Source organism: Garra rufa, chromosome 14, assembly GCF_049309525.1.
Source record: "Garra rufa chromosome 14, GarRuf1.0, whole genome shotgun sequence".
NCBI lineage: Eukaryota > Metazoa > Chordata > Actinopteri > Cypriniformes > Cyprinidae > Garra > Garra rufa.
Genome location: NC_133374.1, coordinates 23,091,770 through 23,116,392, shown reverse-complemented (window position 1 = coordinate 23,116,392; position 24,623 = coordinate 23,091,770). Strand labels below are relative to the sequence as shown.

Sequence of the window (24,623 nt, the reverse complement as noted above, 5' to 3'; positions counted from 1 at the left end):
GTGGAGTGAATAACAGGTCCTTTCCGTTACAGGTGGCGAGACTGGAGGATTCCAAGAACGATAGACGGAGGGATACTGAGAGTTCGTGAATCCGCCACCCTCCGCTGACGCGGAAGTCAGCTTACGGCCACACACCACTGACGGCTGGAAACTGCGAAGACACAGAGGACTGGAACTTGGAAGACTGGAACGAGACAGAGATCAGGTAAGTACAATAAGGTAAGTATTTCAGATAGTGAGACTCGTAGAGAGACACTAGCAGTCCGCTTTCGCTAGAACGAGCCCGGACCATGAGTGGTGTGTGGAGAGTGGCTTTTGTAGTGAAGAGGATGATTGAGGACAGGTGCGCGGGTGATTGGATCCAGGTGACGGTGATCTGTGATGATGAGTTGAGTGAGGAACGACTGATACGTGACACCCATAGGATTCAATGATCTATGCTAAGCTATGCTAAAAGTGATATCGCCAGAACAGGAGAACGACTTTTGTAAACACTTTACAAGGCATAAATATTCCTCACTTTAGATGAGCTCACAAAAACCATTAACTGACAGCTAGTAAATGTTTTAACTGGTAGTAAATGCTAGTAACTGCCTGAATTAATTATGAGTTACAGTAGGAATTCATGTTAAAATCATGCTAGTGACTTGCTAGTCATGCTAGAATCATGCTAGTGACTTGCTAGTCATGGTAAATCATGCTAGTAACTTGTTAGTCATGCTAAAATCATGCTAGTGACTTGCTAGTCATGCTAAAATCATGATAAAATCATGCTAGTGACTTGCTAGCCATGCTAAAATCATGCTAGTGGCTTGCTAGTCATTTTAAAATCATGCTAGCGACTTGCTAATCATGCTAGAAACATGTTAGCGACTTGCTAATCATGCTACAAACACGCTAACAACTTGCTAATCATGTTAGAAACATGCTAGCGATTTTGCTAATCATGCTAGCAACATGCTAGAAACATGCTAGTAACCACCCTGGGTACCCTAGTAACCGCATAGCAACACCTTAGCAACCACCCCAGGCACCATAGCAACCACATAGCAACTCCTTAGCAACCACCCCGGGTACCATAGCAACGACATAGCAACCACCCTAGGCACCATAGCAACACCTTAGCAACCATCCTGGTTACCCTAGCAACTGCATAGCAACACCCTAGCAACCACCCTGGGCATTTAAATGGTTTATGAATCATTACCAATGTGTGTAGTTATTATAAAGTGTTACCAAAAGGACTTTCTCATTTCTCTCTATATCTTTTCTCTTTTTAAGAAGAGAGTGGATAACAAAATCATCCTTGCTGCTTGAAGATTCCATTTTGATTCCATTTTTGATTTTTTTCGCAACGGACAAATTAATACGCATCAGACTTGGTGTGCAAGGTTTCTGTGTGTGATGAATTTTGTAGGATTACGAATACGACAAACTGCATAAAATGGTTGCTTGTGATAGATCTATCAAATTTATATATGGTAGAGTAGCAACATTTGTCTACTATAAATACACTTGGGGTGTACTGCATAATCACAGATTATGTGACTTAATGTCAAATACAAACAGTTCCGTTGTTACCTATCCCACTACTGAGTTGTAACCACTGATCTATAATAGAGAACTGGATTGCTCATGACGTCATAAAAGTGAAGCCACCGCGCCGCCATATTAGTATTCCCTAGTATTTGCATACATTCTATTGAATGAATAGGAAATTATAAGATTTTATTGAGAAAACATCGCATAACAAGTCAACGTTTTTATATCTGAAGTCTCACTGTACATTTTCACAATGCAAACGTCCTAAACGGTTATTTAATGTTGGGAATTCCCTCTGCTTATTAAAAATGTACGTTCATATAGCCTAACTTTGCAGTCAAGTACATCAGATAAACATAAACATCGGACGATCTTAGTACAGTTATTCACGGTTTATGTCATTTTGTTGTTTATATTCGTACAGTAGACTAACTGCATATTTCAACAATACTTAACAATTAATTTTTTTAAGCAGGTAATGATTTGTTCGTTAAATTAATAATTAATTCAACATAACGTTACACAGCATTTTACTCAGATGGAAACGGTAATGTTAGTAAATCATTACAGAATTTGCTGATCTGAAGAGTCTGAAATAGATGTTGCTCAATCAGGCACATTAAAAATATACACATAACTCGGAGAATATACCGCTGACTTCAAATGGTACGGACTTAAAGACATTAAGCTTTATTTCAAAGATTTGAATTTCAATACAACGAGCAATATAGTAACAGAGACTTATTGTATTATTTACTGTATAATCAAATCAATTTCAGATACGAATACCAGGTATATGGTTATGTTTATTATTTCCTGCATAATTAGGTACATAAAGAAATATATTTAGAGTTGGATCAGTTACCTGTTTCTGCAAGTGCGCAGCTGACACACCCACCCAAACGATTTCAAGATATCGCTTATCCTGCCCGAAAAGACCATAAAAATTCCAGAAAACATCTTAAGTAAAAATTAATTTGCATACACATATAAAAACTAATCCTGTGTGAAAGATACGCTTCAAATCGGATGATTTTGGGTTAGCAATTTACATGTGACTCAATGTCGCTCTCTGCAGGTAGGGAATAGTAAGATGGCGGATCGAACACTTCCGGTGGCTTCACTGCCTAACGGCAGTTTAGAACGCAATGAGCAATCCAGTCATTATATAGATCAGTGGTTGTAACACAGGTTGGGGATAGATGTAACAGTGTGAAGTAACACTTCCAAGACCGAGACTTCCGTTCTTCTCCGATCTTCCTTGTAGGCTAGACCGTTTTCAGTCCGCTTATTCATCCCCGCCTCAGATTACTACGGCAATCTACAAGATGATGCCATGGGCAGAACAGACGCTAACCAGCTATCTGTCTCCCTGCCAGGCATCATCTCTGAAGGCTCCGTCCTTGCCCTCCAAGCTGCTGTGTACAACTTCAGCACTGCGTATCAGAGCTGTGTCGTACCGCTGATTTGTCTCTCCACGCTATCTCTGGTTTACCCTGTCCGATATGAAGGAAAAGGACAGGGTCTTCCTTTTGGATGCCCGCTTGAACCTTCTGGTCTGTTTGGCGACACAGTAGATTCTATCATCAGCAGGTACCAGGAGGCTCACAAACAGGCGGCGTTCCAGCGGTACCTTTCCTGCCGTGTCCTAGCCTCTGACAAGCGGGTTGCACCGCATTACACGGTGTCCGTTAGGGGTGGGCGATATGACCTAAAATCAATATCATGGTATTTTTCATCTTTTGAACGGTGACGGTATAATATCACGGTATTATGTTCCTGGTCTTGATCAGAAGATCACAAATATTGTCTCTGTTCTAGAGCGATACTCTCAGAGCCCTTTCTGTCTAAGAGTGCCACCTTTCAACTACCTTCTGGCCATTGAAACGGTCCAACTCAGGCCCTTCAATGCTAACGAACAGTGAATCCACTGAGATGTGGCTTCTCCAGTCAAGTCAATTTGCTTCATTGAACTGAAACCCATATGAGGTAGTGCTAGTAATAGTTCAGCAAGTAATAATGATCAGCAAAATTTCTGTCTTCATTTTTGTAGTGTCGTCCATGAAAATGATGCTCAGAGTCAGAGGTGCCTTGAGTGCAATCAAATCTATAAATTCATGTTGAGATTAGTGTTTTACAAATAAAATTTGGAATACACAAGTATTTAAGATTTCAATAACTGAAAGGATCTGTCAGCAGGTGGCAGCAAGACACTGAAATTAATTACTGAATCGTATTGTTCATTTGATTCGTTAGAACACATGATTCATTCAAGTGACTCTCTTTATGAATGGGATATTGAATCATTTCACTAGATTAGTTTAAAAACGCACGTTCACTTATAAACGAAGCACCGCTGTGTTTGATTGGAGAACTGCACATCTTCATTTAAACACCGCAGTGTGACTTGTTCCAGAATAAATTTTGACAACGAAATCGGGCATAGTGTTATTCTCAGACAATGTAAGTCACTTAATAATAACTTCTTGTTTATTTAACGGCTGTATTAAATTAATATCTCATTTACAAACTCCCATAAAAATATTAAAAGCTGTCCCTCATCTTAGTTTGCGATATCACAAAGCTCTATTATAATCAACGATGCTCTCTGTACTGCGATCAATCTCTTATTTACACTCTCTCTACACTTTGATTATAGAAGGAATCGTGAGATATGTCTGTGATACATTACTGTGCTGTGAACCTAGATAGGTCGGCGTTTGGCTTTCCGGTGCATTTAGAACTTACACAACAGGAACAAAGCAGCGATCATATTTATCTCCGCCATGGTCGATCGTGCCGTGTTGTTATTCGCGCGAGTGATGGGGAAACCTCCCGCAGATAAACTAGAGTGAGTGACGCGATGCGCATATTCGCTTGGCGTTTGGTGTGAACGCACCGCTGTATGTGCGCACGCAATTGACAAACAGTCGCAGGCAAATTAAACTTAGGTGACTTATTATTTAGAATTAGCTATTATTGATGTAAATGCAGCCGTTCAAGGCACATAATTATTTTTTTACGGTATTGACGGTATTAGAATATCCATGTCGTGGCGCAATGTCACACCGGTGATGACTATGATACCGGTGTACCGCCCACCCCTGGTGTCCGTCTCTCCTTGGGGCCCTCAGGAGACTTGTCATCTACCCCTGCCAGTGTTACAGGGTGCAGCAGTCTCCAGTGAGCTCAAACCTCCGTTTTTTCTGCCCGGCAACATAGCGTTACAGGACAGCGAACTAGTTGCCCGGCTAACACCAGAGGCCAGTCTCAAGAGACTGGTTCCCTTAGTAGATTATTTGACAGCGTGGAAACTACCGCCAAATGTGTCTACATGGGTCCTGCGTACTGTAGAGAAGGGTTACTATATCCAGTTCGGTGCACCATCTTCGACGGGGTTTATCCCACCCTAGTGGTCCCCTAGCAGGCTCTGGTCATGGAGCAAGAAGTAAAAACCCTGCTGAGGAAGGAGGCCATCGAGGTGGTCCCTCCTCACGTGAGGGAGTCCGGGTTCTACAGCCGGTACTTCATTGTTCCCAAGAAGGATGGGGGCTGCGTCCCATTTTAGATCTGCGGCATCTGAACCGCTCAGTCAAGAGGCTGAAGTTCTGAATGCTAACTGTCAGGCAGGTCCTGACTCAAATCAGGTCTGAGGACTGGTTTGTCACGATAGATCTAAAAGACGCCTACTTCCACGTCTCCATCCTTCCTCAACACAGGAAGTTCCTGAGGTTTGCTTTCAGGAGCGAAGCATACCAATTTCGTGTTCTTCTGTTCGGCCTAGGGCTCTCACCCCGTACATTCACGAAGTGTGTTGATGCAGCTCTGGTTCCTCTGCAACTCCAGGGCATCCGCATACTGAACTACATCGACGATTGGTTGATTTTAGCTCGGTCAGAGCAGTTCGAGATGAACAAGATCGAGATGTCTGAGATGTGCCCGGTTTGACCAAAGCATTCTTGTACCCTCGAGCGGTGTATGTCCCTAAGGTCCCTTCATCAGTACCACAGCCTGTCGTGCTTCAGGCTTTCTGTCCTCCTTGGAATTCTGGTGGCGTGGACATCTCATTCCCCATAGCGTTTTTTTGACACAGCTTGAGTTCCCGAAGGGAATGTAATCCTGGTTCCCCGTGGGAACGAGATGTTGCGTCCTGGTCGCTTATGTCACCTGCCCATAATGTCACGCCCTTCCATTGATTAGTTACACACACGATTCAGAGCGTGGGTTCGCTGCAAGCATTCCCCATAGCGTTTTTGGACGCAGCGTCTTGTTCCCTCAGGGAACCAGGGTTACATATGTAACCTGGGAAGTTTTTTGGTCATAAAATGTTGCTCACATTCACATGCCACTTCTCCTCTAACATTAATAATGTGAATGGAGTGTATGATATTGATGACATCACCACAGCTCCTTTCTGACTTGTAAAACTGACAGTGTTACAACTAACCCCGTGTTACAACACTCCCTGGTGTCTCCTGCTCAAATATACAGCTGTTTTCTCCTGCAGTGTGAACGTACCTTTGAGCCAAATCTGTGACCTCAAGCTGGCAGTTTTTTGCTGTTTTTTACAAATATTTTACAAAATATTTGACCACTTCTCCCAAGTTGACTTATTAGAATCAGGTAGCCATGAAAGGATACATATAGATATCATAAAAATAGTCATATTTACTGTTATATTATAAGTTTAAGTAATTACAGAAGCCAGTTCAGGCTGAATATAATTTGGATGTAAGAGGATTGTTCACAAACACACTAGATGGCCATTCTTGTGTTAAAGCTGTTATGAACCCCTCATCCTTATCTGCCTTCCAACTTATCTGTTCCTCTTTTCTGTTCACAAACCCATTGAACTGTTTACTTGATTAAACAGTTCATTGATCATTATTGACCTATGCTCATTGCATGATGATAACATGCTTTACTTAATGTATGTGCTACATCAGCTGTGATCAGGGTTTAGATGTCACTGACACCAGCGTTATTTACTGAGGTTTACCTTTGAAACGTTTACAGCTCACCTGTCTGTCCTGGAATATAGATGGGTTTATCAGTCTGGATAAAGGTCAGGGGATGGTAAGATCTGAACATGACTTTTCTCTCTTCAATCATCTTGAAAGACTCTCCTTTAAGTTCTGCCTTTATTTTCTGCACTGATTCTCCTTCTACTTGAGGAGCCTAGTGAGAAAAAATATCCTGTATTCACAACCTCTGCAAACGTGTAATCTAAAAAAAAAATGCATTATGATGATACAAACATATTTATTATAATATGCTGGTGACAAACCTTAAAGTTAAAGCAGCGGTGAAACTCTTCCTCAGCTTTCTCCTGTAGCAGTAAAGTGCTCTGGTCACCATGAACCAGATAAATGTTCATGACAAGGCTTTCATTTGGTTTGAGAAGGCTTGCACACAGTTTGGCCTCAGATCCCGACTCGATCACTGCAGGAAATGTCACCATGAAATATCTATTAAAAGATAAGAATCAATAGTGCCAGAGTCATTAGATATGCACGTTTATATGTTTTAAGTTGTCTTTCCAACAGCAAACATTTATCTTGCAACACAGATCAGTTAAATAAATACAGGAGAAATCTCAGATTAGCTGTCCCAGAAAAGTAGAATGGCATCAAAAATGTAAATTTTCATTTGAAACAAATCTACGGATAAAAAAAAAACCTTTAAAACTGTCAAAAAATATAAATGAATAATGTTTAAGAATCTGCACTATTTAAAGGCTAATTATTATTATTTGAATATTCTGTGGTCAATAAAGTAAAGGGTGCATCGAATACTCATGTCTCATGTTACATAATGGAAAAGAATAAAGCAAAACTGATTATTATTCTCTTGTACATTTTGTACTGGAACTTTGATTTAAAAAACTCTTATTCAGATTTTGATAATAAAACAGATTAACTTCCTATCGTCAGTAGAAATCATTAAAAACTTACGGGCCTGATGTTTGTCCATTGACACAGACGAGAAGGAAAGAGAACAGAAGGAGCCCTCTCCAACAGCAGCTAACATTCAGCGCCATGATGACGAGTGATCGTGAGATTAACTGGACCTTCTCTTATAAAGGGACTCTCATGCTAAAGGAGGTCCTTCAAAAAAAGTTGTATTGATCATCTGATTAATGATTCAATGATGTAGGCAATGTAGTTTGAAAAAGCTGTGCTGATGTGCATTGATTGGTTTGTTCAAAAAATCATTTCCAAGAACTAAAATACTACAAGCAAGCTCAGTTCAGGTAAAAATATAAAAAAGCTTTACTCTTGCACAAAATAAACATAAAATTAACATTTATACATACATTTATAAATCTTTATCACAATATAATTCTGAGTTGAATGACGTAAATGTTGCATATTGAAATGTCCAAGCATGTAAACAATCTAAATTGTAATTTTATTTGCAGTCAAAAGAGAAGTTGAAAAGCTCAATTCTTGGTCAATAGCATGCAAGAACTTAACTGAAATCTTTAAAGTACAAAGTACACACTTTTGCCACCTCTCATGAGACTAATAAGCAACTGCAGCTTCACAAACAAGACCCAAACAAGCCCAACGTTATTTGATTGTTTATTATCATCTGTGTTATTTATTGTCAATTATTTATAACAAAAAAAAAAAAAAAAAATGAGCCTGCAACATATTAAACTGAAACCACTCTTTTATTTGAAAAGCAAAGTCACATATCAGGCAGACTTAACAACTCTAAAAGTTAGTGTACACATGTCATCTGGAAACATAATCCTACTCTTATCTTCATCTTCATCCGAGGGCTCTAAACTCAATCCTGGAGGGACGGTGTCCTGTAGAGTTTAGTTTCAAGTTTAAACACACCTGAACCAGCTAATCAAGGTCTTACTAGCAAAACCACTAGAAGGCAAGCCTGCAACCATTAGCCGGAAACGGCTAAAGCTAACGCTTCCGGTCTGTCAGTATGTGGGAAAGGATACCAGAGGCTATTTTTTTTTTAAATGGATGTCAGTGGAGGAGAGGTTGTACTATGCTGAATAAACAGCTTTTTAGAAGAAATGGCATATCATTTTAGGAATCGACAACCTGTTTGCTAATTTTCAACATGTTTTACACTAATCAATACTTTTGGATTGAACTACCATGAAAAAAAGGTCTGTTTTATAAGAGAAGTCACTGACTTTCGCAACAGGTGGGATTCAGAGCACTTCTCATTCGTTCCTATGGTATTTGTTAATGGACAATTCTGACTGAAATTCTATGACGTCGAGGCTGTAACATGATTGGTTATTAAGGGACACATGATCCAAGTTAGTTGTTGCACTTTCTCCAGTAGTAAGTAATACAGACCCTCAGTGACTAATGCTAGAAACTTCCAGGCAGGTGCGCTGAGGTAAGTTAGAGCTAAACTCTGCAGGAAACCGGCCCTCAAGGACCGAGTTTGTAGACCCCTGATCTACATAGAAATGCACAGCTACTGACCTTTAACTCTGTGTAGACAAACAGTGGGCTACAACAACTGATAATTACCATCCAGAGGTACATACACCCACTCAAAATGAATGGGAGAGTAACTGTAAGTTACTGGACCGTGTACGTTGCATTTGTTCATTTTTTTATTCATTACTGAAAACAGAAACATGAGAAAATTACACCTTTTTGTTTTCAAAAATTTGCTACAGTTAAAGCATTTATTGCAAGTACATTTGTCTCTCATCAAACAACAGACAAACAAATGGCTTGACACAAACTAGACTGGGGCAGCACCTGGACAGGGCTTACTTCATTCTCTATGGCAAATATTGGGTGTTTATTTCAGAAATATGTATATACCTCGCATCTGCACACACATTGCCCCTATATATATATATATATATATATATATATATATATTGCCCTGCGCATTGTTATGATGATCATTATGTCAATTATTGTGATTTCGAGAGGGAATCCCCATCTTTTCTTTACATCTGCTCTGGTGTCTCAGACTGTGTACAACTCAGTATGGGGTCTATGCTACTATGGCAGTGTCTGGTGTTGTGTAATATTCAGTTCTTCTGATCGAGTTTTCAAGAGCCAAAATCTCAGATTTACAGTATGGTTTTGTAAAAATGTGGGTTGATGGATTAGAAATTATTTTGCCCTGGATAAAGATTAAACATTGTAATATTAAACATGTAAGTGGTCAGACATCTACATCCAATGCATGTTTATTCAATGAACTATGAAGTGACTTGCTTCTGTTCAGTTTCATTAACAGTGGAGGGAGTATTCTCTCTCTGACTGATCGCCTGAAGGAAAAATGAAGATGTTAACATATTTACAACTGTGGAAACCAGCACATGGAATAAATCTGAATAATCTGCATGGCATGATAAAAACATTGAACACTGGCATATAAAATCTTACTTGTTTGGTAGTAATCATACACTTTGACCACAGCTGGCTTGAGATTCTTCACTGGAAGAACCTGTTTCATTTGTATCTGATAATTCTTTGGAATATTTTTGGGGATCTGCAGGAAGAAATAAACTCAGACATTATAAATAAAATGTTTATGAATCGACCTAAATGACATAAAATCATATGAATGTTGCTGTTCTCTCACCTCCTTCAAATACACAATGACATGATCAGCATTAGTTTCGACTCGCTCCACAAGTGATGTGTACGTTCCAGAAGTAGTTCTAAGCTGTATAGAAAAAAATGCTGGTTAATAACTAAATAACCCCCAGAAATTTTTACAAATGTGTGATGAATAACTCAAATGCACCATTGATGTATCAGCTGTGAATCCAGATAAGAGTTTAATATCCACAATGACCATGTTGGTGCTTTCCTGTACACCATCATATCTGAAAGCAAATTGAAAAGGATAGTTCTTAAATGTCTCATAAAGTAAAACCTCAAATTAGTGAAAATTATGCACTATGTATATATTTGTGCTGCCCTCTAATAGTCGACTAAACATTAGTCAACCTGACACCCTTGGGCAAGCACCACATATGGTAACACATTTTATTTGTAAATTATGTTTAAGGTGAATAAGGCTTTGCAGAATAATAGGTTTAGCAATTAAATGTTATATTGCAACCATGGAAACATTTGGATTAATGCAGAATGAGAGAGGTACATGAGCCCATACATTTAAGTCATATATTGGACTTGAATTTTGTTTTGTGGACATACTAATACTTTTTTTCAGATCTGTTTTTACTTGACAGTGAAGTTCAAGATGAAATTTTGTTGCAGTGTGTTGCAGTCTCCCTCAATCTTAGCATAAATGCTCAATGTTTTAGCTTCAGTAGGAGTGGGAATGTTGTAGAACTGAGCAATCTGAGAGAGTAAACATAAACAAAAACACATTCATAAACCAGAACCATTTCATAGCAAAATAACCACAAACTGCCAAGAATGAAATGAAAGTAAGTGTGTGAGTCAGTGAAGCTGAACGCACTACAGACCTGCATAGACACACAGGTTGAGCCCTTCACTTCAATGCTGTATTTGGCTGGAACGTTCTGCAGCTGCTTCTCCTGGTACAGTAACTTGTTGTCCTGATTGACATCAAAGTGGTGAGTGTCTCCTGCTGACTGTACAGTCACTGTGCTGGAGCCGTCAGAGCTGAACACTTTGGTGGCATACAAAGACAGAGCCTGAAGAGCCACCACAGTGTCCTGAGAAATAAATGTGTTCAGTAATGAGACTTTTACCCATCATTCAGCAATCATGTGTTTGATATGAGTAGTTTGAGTCACCTGTGTGGAGGAGAATCCTCCATAGGCATTCTGCTGCTTCACAAGCCAGCTGACAATCCTGTTAGCAAAGCCCAGATCAGCTGTAGTGACTGAATCTGTAGTGAGAACAGCTAACAGCACATATGAGCTGATCTCCACTGACAGAGAATCAGAGTCATCAGCAGATCCAGACTGAGACCAGTGGAGACGAGACTCTTTAGGACACATGGACAAAAGAGACAACCCAATTAGCAGGACAAAAAGCAACAGTACAGTCAAAAAAGTCAGAAACATATGGCTTACCATCTGAAATTGCAACTTCCTCCAGTTTTTTAAAAAGCTGCTGTCGAGTGTCTGTGTCTCTAGCCAGACTGAAAGTGTAGGCAAGCAGAGCAGTGGTGTAAGTGTTGTTGACATCCTCAATTACGGACCTCAAGCATGACAAACCTTTAGAGACGACAGGATCCTGAAAAAAAAAAACAATGACGTGAGTGAGCATCATTTTTCTATGAGTTTATACTGCGTTTCCTGTAGATGAACTTACTGTCACAGGATTTTCCAGTTCAAGCAATGATGCTGTAATGTAGGCAGTCATGGTCACATTATCATTCACTCCACCCTGCAATAAAGAAAAAATTGATGTAAATGAAGTAACAAAAGCAAAACTATTAGAGGAAAGTTTATATAGACAAATGTTGATGTTAACATTAAAGTCTTAATATTTCAAAAATATAAATTGCAAATAAACTTTTACAGGTGATAGATAGATAGATAGATAGATAGATAGATAGATAGATAGATAGATAGATAGATAGATAGATAGACCTTCATTCTGTTGTTGAACAGTGTTCCTTGTTGGATAAAACAGCCGTCCGAATCCCGTCTGCTTATTAACCATTCCTTTGCACTCTCAATAATTTGTGGATCGATAAATATGTATTTCTGTGCTTTGCCAAAAGACCTCAGGACAAAGGCAGTCAACCTGATGGTGTGTAAGAATTTAAAAAAAAACAAATGTCATCAGATCTATTTAAAAAAAAAAAAAAAAAAAAACAGCATATGGTGGCTAGGTATGTTTTTGAAGCATTAGTTTGAGGTGGTTTAAGTTGGTCCTCAGGACCAGTTTAAACCAGCTCATAACCATCTAAAGACAAGCTTAAACCAGCTGTCATACTTCAAAACATACCTAACCAAGATATGCTGTTTTTTTTCAACAGGAATGTTTTAAAAAAACAAAAATCTCTGAAACCGAATGATTAGAAGTGATAGAATATTCTTTTCTTTTTTTTACTAGCCATATTATTGTAGACTACTGTGATATTATTTCGGTTTTAACAAAAGAGTGAAAAAATATTTACCATGTATTCCCTTCACCATAACCAAATGCGCTGTATGCTCCATCATAATGCTTGTAGTTCAGTTGTCTCTGGTATCCTGTTTAGTGTGATAGTGGTCACTTTAACAGTTTGTTTGGGATGACCAAATGTGTCTGACTATTCAACCTAATGGAATGACATTCAGGTGTGTTGAAAAAATAAACAATTTGTTATCAGTCTCAGTATTTTTTTGACACAATTGATTTGTCTCACCGCGCTTAAGGAAGCCGATGGCTCTCTCTCGGATGGCTGAGGTAAGCTGCTCTGTGTTTTCCAGATACTGCAGAATGTAAATATTGGGAGAAAGAATAGCCATATTTTGTTCTCCACAGCCATATGGCATCTGTAATAATTCGTGAAGATTCGTCAGAGCACGACCCAATATGTCTCCTACAAAACAAACACAAATGAAGCTCACTACATTTTAGAAATCCAAACACAAACTCCTAATTTATGTTTGTGTATGTAAATGTTACCAATGACTGAAACAGAGGATCTGGCTGATCCCTCTATCACATCTTTAGGAAGAGTCAGATTCACTTCCTCTGAGAGACTATCACCTATGAACCAGAGAGACAGAAACACATATCAGTGATCAACAGAGAAACACTATGATGCTAAATATTGTCTGCAGACAAACCCTTTGGACACAGTAACCAGCTGTAGGTCTCTGTCTTTTCAGTTCCTTCAGCCTGCAGCATAAAACAATAACATCAACACATCATACTGACATAAGCAGCATTAGGATCATGGATAAATGACATATGAGAGCTGTTTGATGTGTGCTGACCTGTACAACCAGACTTCGTGTAACTATGTCAATGCGTCCTCTCTCTGGCACGCTCACAATCTCATTGTCACACACAGTCTGAGACGCCTCTGCCTCTGCACTGACTGTAATATTCAAGACTCCTACAACACAAGACATGTACATGAAGATACAACATACACAAACACTGAGAAACAATGATTCAGACTGGAAAATCCACCAAGAACAGAAGGAGTGAGGATCCATTTGAAGGTCTTTCTTCCATTAGCACACAGACAGGATGAATACTGATCATCAGAGGAGGCTTTGAGAGTGTAGTCTGAGGAAGGAGCTGGAGTCACTTTAACCTGTCAGTCAAACACATGATTAGTGGCTTATTTGATATGACTGGATAAGACTGAGACTGAAGTCTCACCATGATGCACTTAGACAGATAACTAAAGACAGTGGCCTTCAGCTCAAAGATCTCCCCACGGATGATGGAGTAAGGCAGAGAGAGCTCCAGGAAGAAGGGCTGGAAAACTGTCAGCTGAGCAGGAGGAGCCAGACCCAGACCTTTGGAGGACAGACAGAAGGCCTCCGTCTCCCAAGAGGTGATGGTGTCAGGAACCGTGACAGGAACCTCAGCTGATCCAGAGTCCCTGTTGTGGGATTACAACAACAGGCCTATTTGATTCTGACTCTTCCATTAAGCATACATTTTTCCTGTTATATATAACAAAAAAATCACAATCTGCAAAGCAAGTAAGATGACTTGAGGGAATATCATGTATTAAAGTTTTTTTTTTTTTAATATGATGTCAAATGTGGTGAAATTGTTTCACATACCCGACTTCGGCAAGTTCCCAGATCCATGTTTCTGGAAAAACTGTCCGGATTGTCACTGCTGGAGTATTTCCGATAGTAAAATCAGCATCTGCTGTTGAAAGCATCATTGACACTGGCCTTGGAGCAGAGCTTAGCTGCATCTCTGAAAAAAAAAAATGCGATACTTATAGTAAATGTGGAAATATGTATGTGGACAGCACATCAAAATAACCAAGTTTATATACTGTCACAATAAAACAGCAAAATGGAAGACAGATCATCATTATAATACACTGATTATTTAAATGTACAGTTTTATTGTGTTGTAAATCTTCTTGGCTTCTGTTAATGTAGTTTAGTAATTTTAATTTTAGTATTTTAGAGCTGCCAAAGTTAATGCATTAAAAAATTCCAACAACATGTTGTAATAATACTACATGTACGTATAATATGTTGTTTGTGATAAGTCAAGCCTCTGTATTTTAGACACTCAGGGATTCCCACAGCCAAATTTGTTGCCATCTTCAATCCCACCTTCTGTCAAACAGCAAGAAAGTGACACTTTTAATCAAGAGGGCTTTTTTGCATTTACAAATTGCATACAAAAATGTACTCTCCCAATCATTATCTACTGCACTGTCACTCATATAAACCACCCGTTACCTTTAAGGATTCATAGGCCTTGTCTTTTGGTAAAGCTCGACGGGGTCTCACATGCAGACATCCCAGGTCATCCTTAGTACTGTAAGGATAATCTGACAGGGATTGCACTGGCAGCAAGTTGAAGATCTGCAATGAGACAGCATTCACAAAATTTCAACACTCATTTCAAAAGTTTCAAAATTCATATACTTTGCAACAAACCTATTTTTTATTTTGGTTAGAAAGAATGAAGATTAATGTTCAATCAGGATGTCATCTCAAATACTGATGGATCAAAGTAGAGATATCTAAGGAAACTCTGTGCTCACTTGATTCGTCCTGTAGATTCCCAGATAGAAAAGGGGAAAAAATATGAATCTTAAATTATCTACACCTTGTCAGTATCCAGACGTTTTCCTGACTCCATGATCAGGACGCTCTGATCTACAGCACTGAGGCCGCACAGTGAACCAGGCTGAGCTGAGAGCTGGAGAGTGTTTTTCTCACCAGGAACTGCTTTAGCAGGAGAAAATTGCAGAGACACCTGTAATGATAGTAAATATTATTTACTGTTAATATGACTGTGCCAGAAATACAGTTTCATGAGTTCGCCTGCCCATTCAGTCCTGCTAGATAATGGTAAATTAACTTGGCTTGCTGGCCTCAAAGATGGCTCAAACCTCAAGGCTCAGCCCAGAAAAGTGATGCTGGAAGAATTGTTCCTGGGATGGAATTGTTACATTGACTGCTGCATTTATACACTCATAGTGATGATTGAGGACTGAATGATTAGGCTCCTCCCGAACCTACATTTAGAACCTCATTTAAAGAGGCTTATTTCTCAAAATACAACACATACCTTGTTACTTAAACATTTTTCAACATCAAATTTTGTGCTACCAGCGGCAACATTTTTACTGGGCAGAACACAGTAGGCCAGAATCTGCACTGCAGGAGACAGATCTGCATCAACAGACAGTTTGAATGACACTGTGCCACTTGCTGCTCCTTTAGAAGACTTCACTTCAACCTTCTCAAATCCATGACGAACGATCACTCCCCTGGACAAGACCTGAGACAGATAACACTCCAATGACAAACTGACCAGTGCAACCAGTTAATACTGTTAACAAACAATGAAGACATCAGTGTAAGAATGTACATACTGCACATGTTCTCACCATATAGACAATGTCAGTTTTGAGTTCTTCAACAGTCTCTCCAATAAAATAATACTTGATGGTCACTGTAAACTCTGCATCACACTTTAATGGATGCTCAGTATTCTCTATAATCAGTTCACTTAATGTTGGGGTGTATGGAGTGGCGGGCTTGAAAAGATGAACTGTTTTTCTGTCCATAGAGAAGTGAGGTGTGCTGTAAGCATGAAATTGAAACTCTGGATACACACTTGCCTGAAAAACAAAGAAACAAAAATTACTAAAGCAACTAAACCCTTCAGCTAACATGAAAGAGAACTTGATAAATATAGTGATCATACTTTCAGATTAATATCCTTTTCAGGAAAACTAGACGTGTTAAGAGAGAAGCTGGCCAGTCCATCGCTGTCAGTAGTGAGATTTAGGAGCTGTTTAAAGGACCAAGTTTCCTCAAAAAGATATACCTCTTGGTTTTGAATTGGTACATCTCTGAAATTTGAGAGTTTGACCTGTTGAAAATAAGATTTTCATTGAACAAATGATGGAATAATTATGCACAAATCAGTGTTTTTAGAACCTGATTTTAGACTTACTTTTCCTTTTATAACTGATCCATGTTCATATGTTTTGGGCAGGTCAGTAAGTGTGACTTTTCCAATTTCATAAGTGAGAAATATAGTTTCAGATTTTGTCATGGTGGTCTCTGTAAATGGTAAAAACATTTCTTATTAAATAAATAAATAAATAAATAAGGGTAACATGGATATGACAAATAAAACAGCTCACCTGTTCCTTCTTCTGTAATCATTGCTTCAACATGAAGAGAATTTCGTAGAAATCCCGCTAGTGTGGCGTTCAAAAAGGCAGATACATCTAAGGTATGAATGGCACAGCCTGTCCTTTCTGTCTAATTATAGTAAATGAACACAAACATTGACCAAAGAGTGGTTTACGTGGATAAAAAGAAAATACACTCTTAAAAATAAAGGTGCTTCATGGTGCCCCATAAAGAAACTTTAACATCTGAAGAACCTTTCTGATTCACAAATGGTTCTTTGTAGCGAAAGAAGGATCTTCAGATTATAAAAAGGTAAGAAAGAGATGGTTCTTTAAAGAACCTTTAACTGAATTGTTCGTTGTAGAACCAAAAATGCCTCTTTTATGGCATTGCTGTGAACAGCTTTTGAAAGCACCTTTATTTTTAAGAGTGTGTGTACCATTGTATTGCATTTCAGCTCATATACCTCAGTGGTTTCCTCAAAACAAAATTGATTGGCATCAATGAAAGGCAAGTAGAACAAAACATTACGGCACACTTTCACCCATGATTTACCAGGTACAGGCTGCCCGTAAGTGTATCTGTAAAAAAGGTACAAGCAACAGATATGCAGCCCAGTGTTAAGTTAAGAAACTAATATATTACACTGGGGGTTAAAGTAAGTAACTGTAAGTGCTAAAAATGGAAGAAAACACTGCTCTCGCTTAATACAGGAAAAAAATAAACCACTCACTTTCCGCAAACCTCAATTAACATCTTTTCTTCTCCAACACTAACTTTATCTGGCCTTTTTACAGTAACTTCAAACTTAGGCAAAACTAGAAGTCAGGAGACAGAAATCAGACTTACTAATCAAATTAGAAATGAATATACAAAGAGATTACTGAAATTCAATCAATGCAATATTGCAAATGGGTTGTTTTTATGACTTACCATATTTTTTCACCTCAAAATCATGTGAGATCTTTCTGTCACCAATACTAGCCCTTAGTCTGTAGATACCTTGATGGGCCTCTGGGTTTAATTCATAAGAACGCTGCAAAATCCACCTCGTTGAGGAAACATTTGTCCATTGACCAATTCTGTTATCTTTACTGTCCTATTTAGAAACAATTCAGATATTTAGTTCAGATACAGTCAGCTACACATGTCCTGAACATTAACAAAGAAATGTATAAATATATTTCTACAGTGTTAATATTTCAAAGATGTGTTTGTTATAAATGCACAGAAGGAAGTTTTGTGTTCTTACCTCAAGCACGATTGAACCATACTGCAAAAAAGCAAAAATTAATTATATCATTTAGGATATTAAAATGATTTAAAGACAAAACGTGTTGTTTATTAATGATGTATTTAACAATGCAAAAGAAATGAGGGAGGTAAAAATCCAAGACAAAACTCATCAGACCTGCTGATCAATCGGTGCAAAGTTTGTATCCATGGTAACAACTCTGAAGTTCACTGTGAAAACAAAAATGTGTATTATAACCTCTGCTTTTAACATATAAATCTCTTATGTAGTCCGACAGTCATTTGCATAAAAATAATTGAGAACTATTTAACAAAATATGGGGTACTCATAGATTTAAAATATGTATAGCTGTTGCACGTTTCACGTCAACTTGATGTCATTCATCATAATATAGGTTCGGAGACCAACAGCTGTGCAGGACTGTGGCATTTCGAATATTCAGTGACTACTATGAAGAATGAGATAGATCTATGGGTGAATGATGTCAAGTTGCAATATGGCGGACGGCTTACGTATAGTCGCTAATGAGGCATATATATATATCTGTGGGCTGCTGTAAGCCGTTCACCATTTTGTAATGGATAAAATTGATGTCATTCACCATAGTAATCACTCAATATTCGAAATACCACAATCCTGCTGTCATGGTGTGTGTAGGAATGCACAACACAAATTAAAATAAAAATGCAAAGTCTTTAATTAATCTATAGGTAAGGTATATAACAGGCAGGGATGACAGGAACACACACGCACATTCTTGGTAACCTTGTAGCCAAACATCAAACTGAGAACTTTAACTTATAAAGAGGTGCTAATTACAAAGACAGGTGATGCGAATGATGTTAATTGACAGGAAAAACCAAATAACAAGGACAAGGACATACAAGGACTAAACCATAACTGACAGAACGACAGGGGTGTTACACCTGCACAGTCGTCGGTCTGTGAACATAAAGTGGTGTGAAAAAGTGTTGGCCCCCTTCCTGATTTATTTTTTTGCATGTTTGTCACGCTTTAATGTTTCAGATCATCAAACAAATTAAAATATTAATATTAAGAAAACACAACATGCAGTTTTTAAATGAAGGGTTTTTTTATGAAGGGAAAAAAAATTCAAACCCACTGGGGTCTGGGGCTGTTTTGCTGCTTCTGGACCTGGAAGACTTGGAAGAGGAATGGAACCATGAATTCTGCTGTCTACCAAAAAATCCTGAAGGACAATTTCCGGCCATCTGTTTGTGACCTCAAGCTGAAGTGAACTTGGGTTCTGCAACAGGACAATGATCCAAAACACACCAGCCTTAGGCGGTTCATGCTCAAAAACCCTCAAATGTGTCTGAATTACAACAATTCAACCAAGATGAGTGGGCCAAAATTCCCGCACAGCGACAGCAAGTTATCGCAAACGCTTGATTGCAGTTGTTGCTGCTAAGGGTGGCCCAACCAGTTATTAAGTTTGCGGGGCAAACACTTTTTCACACAGGGCAATGTGGGTTTGGATTTTGTTTTCCCTTCATAATAAAAAACTTCATTCAAAAACAGCATGTTGTGTTTACTTGTGTTATCTTTGATTAATATTTAAATTTGTTTGATGATATGAAACATTAAAGTGTAAAAATCATGCAAAAAAAAAAAAATCAGGAAGGGGTCAAACACTTTTTCACACCACTGTTTAGTACGTTGAATGGCGTCAAGTTCCCTGTTTCAAGATGACAGATGCATCAACGTGCTTAGAGTGGTCAAATAGATCAAGAATATTAGCAGAATATTCAGTGGTTACTGTACCATGATAAATGACGTCAAGTCAACCAATACAGTATGGCGGATGGCTTACGTAAAGTGGCCCCATAGAAACAGTTGCTAATTAGGCATCTATGTACATACATCTATGGGGCTACTATAAAGTAATTATTGACCTACTGTATGCTTCTACATCAGTTCACTGCACAATGATAACATGCTTCGCTTAGTTATCAGCTGTGATCAAGGTTTAGATGTCACTGTCAATTTACTGAGGTTTGAAACATTCACCTGTCTGTCCTGGAATATAGATAGGTTTATCAGTCTGGATAAAGGTCAGAGGATGGTAAGGTTTGAACATGACTTTTCTCTCCTCAGTCATCTTGAAAGTCTCTCCTTGAAGTTCTACCTTAATTTTCTGCACTGATTCTGCTTCTACCTGAGGAGCCTAGTGAGAAGAAACATTCTGTATTAACAACCTCTGCAAACGTGTAATTTTAAAAAATTAGATGAAACTAAAAATGTTTCATTATACATTCATAAACTACTAATGACAGACCTTGAAGTTAAAGCAGCTGTGAAACTCTTCCTCAGCTTTCTCCTGTAGCAGTAAAGTGCTCTGGTCACCATGAACCAGATAAATGTTCATGACAAGGCTTTCATTTGGCTTGAGAAGACTTGCACACATTTTAGCCTCAGATCCCGACTCAATCACTGCAGGAAACGTCACCATAAAATATCTGTTGAAAGATAATAATCACACAAAATGGCTTGAGTCATTAGATATACACATTTCTTATACATGCTTTAAACTGTCTTTCAATCAGCAAACATTTACCTTGCAACACAGATCAGTTAAACTTTAAGGAACCGTATGTAGGATTGTGGCCAAAACTGGTACTGCAATTACTTTCAAAATACTGTAGAATGGTGTATCCCCTCCCCCTCCCCCCTGACTCGAGGTTGCAAGCTAAGCTGCAGGAGTAGGCTGCAACAAGGAGCTTCCAATGGCAAGTGACGAGTCCTACACAGTAATTAGTTTTTCTTCTGTTAATTATGTTTATGCTTCACAAGAGATGTTTTGCGAAGTAATTATGTATCGCAAAAATTTACAGATGGCGATTAGCCAAATATTTCGCAAAGATGTACTGTAATACCACATTTCAGTCAGAACATAGATTGTTTTCATACCCTGCTAGTGGTGCGATATAAAGCTTTTTATGAACGCATTTAGTATCATGATAGTTTGTATCATGCAAAGTCCGAAACAAAGTTGGCGTCTATCTTCAAATTCTTCTCCGTTTTCAGCCGTCTCCATCTTTCAAAGGCATCTCCTATACCAATCCTTGTTTTATTTCGGACTTTGTCACGACGTATTTCGGATTCATAACGAGGTCTTTTAGGTTTCGTAACGTTATACATGTTTTATCCAACACGTTCGTATAGCTGCAGCTGTAACACAGCCGTAACAGAGCTGGCAACCCAGATCACAAAACTCTACTGATTTCGTGATTGGTAGATAGCTGGAGGGTGGAGCCTCAGACCAAAACACAAAATGACAACAAAAACATCAGTTGAGGGCTGCAACTCTCACTTTTAAATGACAATATCCTGGCCGGACCACTGTTGTCAGTGATATAATTGAAATGAACATGATTTCTTAATGTCTAGTGACATGTCAGGGCCATTTTATGATTAACTGACATAAATTTCTTACATACGGTTCCTTTAAATAAATACAGAATAAATCACAGCTTAACCTACACAACAAATAATGGTATACTAATAATTTATCACACCTAGAAAACAAAACATTGCTAGTTGTCTCAAAAAACGTATAGTGGATTAGGAGAATAGTTTTCTATCTTCAGCTGAAATCATGAAAACTTACGGCCCTGAAGTGTGTCCATTGACAAAGACAAGAAGGAAAGAGAACAGAAGGAGCCCTTGCCAGCAGCAGCTAATATTAAGCGCCATGATGACAAGTGATCATGAGATTAACTGGAACATCTCTTTAAAAAAGACTCTCATGCTAAAGGAGGTCCTTAAAAAACAGTTTTATTGATTACCTGATTAATGATTCAACCTAGACAGGGTTTCCAACCATTTCACTCGCATGTGCAACTGACCCAATCAGCGTATTTGTATTTGCGCTTCAAAGGTTTCTACTTGTTTTTGCAACGTTAAGTAATGTTTCACAGACATATCTCACAAATCGTTTCATTAACAAAGTGTAGAGAGAGAGTAAATAAGAGACTGATTGTGCAGTATATAGAGAGCATCGTTGATTTTAATAGGAGCTTTGTGATATCGCGAACTAAGATGAGTGACAGCTTTTAATAATTTAAGGGAGTTTGTAAATGAGATATAGATTTAATACAACAGTTAAATAAACAAGAAGTTATTGTTAAGTGACTTACGTTGTCTGACTATAACACTATTGCCAGATTTTGCTCTGTTTCATCGGCAAAAGTATTCTGAAACAAGTCACGAGCCGCTGCGCATATCCACTCAAACACAGCGGTGTTTCGTTTATGAATGAACTTGCATTTTTAAACAAATCTAATGAAATGATTACATTTTCTATTCAGAAAGACAGTCGTTTGCTTTATTCCTGAATGAACCATCCGTTCTAACAAATCAAATGAATGATGAGATCAGGGGCTTTTTTTTCCCCTGATCTCACACTGCCCTACTTGAAGGACAGTATGGGAGGGGCTTTTTTTCACGCCTCCTCCTTTTCCTAATGTATCTTGTTTTCTTTTTCCTATGCTACCTCTCGACTGACCTGTCTTCCCCCGAAATTGTGATGTCTGTGTATGGTCAAAGGGGTCCAATTTCACTGCATGTAACAGTGTTTCTGACAAATAAAGGCTTATCATCATCATCATCATCATCATCATGTTTCAGTAATTAAATCAGTGTCTTGCCAACACCTGCTGGCAGATCTTTTCAGTTATTTAAAGCTTTAATATTTCTGTATATTGTGACGAGTCGGCTGCCTCCCCCCTAATTTTCATCACCACCCCGTCCCTTATTCGCCGCCCTTCTCCAGGCTCCCGACGGGAGTGGGTGTGTAGGGGAGAGGAGGGGCGAGTAATTGGCTCGGGCTGGCGGCGTGTGATGAGGACACGTGAAGGAAATGAAGCCTCATCACCGCCGCTGTTTAAATCCCGAGCGCGCCTCTCCTCAGGAGACCGGTCTCTTCCCCCGTGCATGCACGCTGGTGTCCTCGCGGGTCCAGGAAGGGGTGAAGAGGGAATCCCGCGCCGACCAAGAGGACGAGCCGCCGGACCCGCGGTCCGGCTGAAGCCGCCAGAAGCCGCCGCCCCAGCACCGGACAGCTCGAGAGGGATGAAGCTGCCAGAGATGCCGCCGCCCCAGCACCCCGGTGCCAGCACGGGGAGCGCCCGCGGCCGTCGGACTCCGCCCCTTTCCTGGACCCTTCCCTACCGAACACTGCCCGTCCGTCACGAAGCCCCAGCACTCGAGGACACCAGATCCCCCTTTTATTTTGGACACTATTTCCCTTTATGGACACTTTTCCCCTTATTTTCTGTTTAATAAAAGCCTCTCCGAGGCCTGACGCCACGCCCACTGTGTCTGTCGTTTGCCCCTCCCGCCACAATATATAAAATGTTATATTTAAAACATTAATCTCAACATGAATTTATGAATTTGATTGCACTCATGCCACCTCTGAGCCTCATTAATCAATCACCTCGTAATGAGAAGGCTCATTTTTATCAGATTTTTTGATTATTGTTTAGAATCTGCTCCTAAAACAAGCACTCCTAACAAGAAAAGTAAGCGTAGAGGCCTGATGTAGGCAATGCAGTTTGAAAAACATGGGCTAATGTGCATCGGTTGGTTCATTTGTGATAAGTTTAATCAAGACCAAGTATCAAAATACTACAAGCAGGCTCAGTTCGGGTAAAGATATACAGAAGTTTACTCTTGCACAAAATAAACATGAAAAACATTCAGTTCTTTATGAATCTTCCTCAATATAATTCTGAGGTAAACAACTTAAATGTTGCATATTAGAATGTCCAAGCAGGTAAACAGTCCAAATAGACATTTTATTTGCCGTCAAAAGAGAAGTTGAGGCATTTGATTCTTAGTCATTGATTTTTAGTCAATAACATGCAATAACACTCAACTGAAGTCTTTAAAGTACAAAGTAAGTGTACATATGTGATCTTCTGAAAACATAGAAAAGCACAGCTACTGACCTTTAACTCTGTGTAGACAAATAGTGGACTACAACTGATAATCAATATCCAGAGGTACATACACCCACTCAAACTGAGTGGGAGAGTTACTGTAAGTTACTGTTTGCATTTGTCTTATTTGTTTTTTGCCTACACAATAACAGTAAACATGGCTTCTCAAATTCACCTAAAGCTGTTGTGTAACATTAGATGTGGAATAAAAATACATTTCCTGCTACCTGAAGTTATATGCTATTATTACTTTAATTTCAAGGCCAGGAAATGTTTGACCTACTTGACCAAGGCCTGACAAGCGCCTGTCAGTTCTGAGCAATTAATGGTTTAGAGGTTATTTTTAACCCTTTTCTGTTTGTCTCTGCTGTGAATCTTTTATTTTGGATTGCTCTTCTGGTTTTGACACTGATTTGGGTGTATTTTGGCATCTAAGAATGCTGTAAATCAGAGATTTTCAATATCTTCAGAAACAGAGACTTCCCACCCATACTCTCCAGCAAAATACAGTAGGGACCCCTACTTTTCTCTAAAACTATGTGATGAGTTCAGATTTGATAAACACCACAGATCACATGTAACATTAAACATTTACTGCAAATGTAAA

General features: G+C 38.9%; 2 protein-coding genes across 3 annotated transcripts in view; both read right to left on the bottom strand.

The window, feature by feature from the left end:
- Positions 1–7,630, bottom strand: part of LOC141284575 (alpha-2-macroglobulin-like) — a 36,940-nt gene extending 29,310 nt beyond the window's left edge. The window contains exons 1-3 of the mRNA XM_073817559.1: positions 7,497–7,630; positions 6,830–7,010; positions 6,564–6,720 (exon numbers count right to left, since the gene is read on the bottom strand). Of these exons, the coding sequence (XP_073673660.1) occupies positions 6,564–6,720; positions 6,830–7,010; positions 7,497–7,582 (424 nt within the window). The 5' untranslated portion in view covers positions 7,583–7,630. The remainder of the gene's footprint in view (positions 1–6,563; positions 6,721–6,829; positions 7,011–7,496) is intronic.
- Positions 7,631–8,211: 581 nt separating this feature from the next.
- LOC141284576 (alpha-2-macroglobulin-like) lies at positions 8,212–21,797 on the bottom strand. 2 transcript variants are annotated; one of them, XM_073817561.1, is made up of 34 exons: positions 21,682–21,797; positions 20,350–20,530; positions 20,082–20,238; positions 18,207–18,259; positions 18,048–18,068; positions 17,729–17,894; positions 17,529–17,613; positions 17,262–17,376; positions 16,804–16,924; positions 16,611–16,720; positions 16,359–16,526; positions 16,039–16,272; positions 15,717–15,929; positions 15,252–15,401; positions 14,879–15,004; positions 14,632–14,752; positions 14,237–14,348; positions 13,824–14,049; positions 13,629–13,755; positions 13,430–13,551; positions 13,280–13,331; positions 13,116–13,199; positions 12,853–13,029; positions 12,622–12,697; positions 12,089–12,245; positions 11,808–11,882; positions 11,567–11,729; positions 11,285–11,478; positions 10,991–11,203; positions 10,744–10,862; positions 10,300–10,381; positions 10,135–10,218; positions 9,936–10,041; positions 8,212–9,817 (listed from the first exon to the last, which is right to left on the bottom strand). In XM_073817561.1, exons 1-34 carry the CDS (start codon positions 21,765–21,767, stop codon positions 9,780–9,782), a joined length of 4,314 nt encoding a protein of 1,437 aa, XP_073673662.1. In that variant the 5' UTR covers positions 21,768–21,797; the 3' UTR covers positions 8,212–9,779. The 2 variants fall into 2 exon arrangements, with proteins under 2 accessions (XP_073673662.1, XP_073673661.1); XM_073817560.1 differs by having other exon boundaries at positions 14,237–14,378; positions 14,659–14,752.
- Between the last annotated feature and the right edge of the window lie 2,826 nt (positions 21,798–24,623).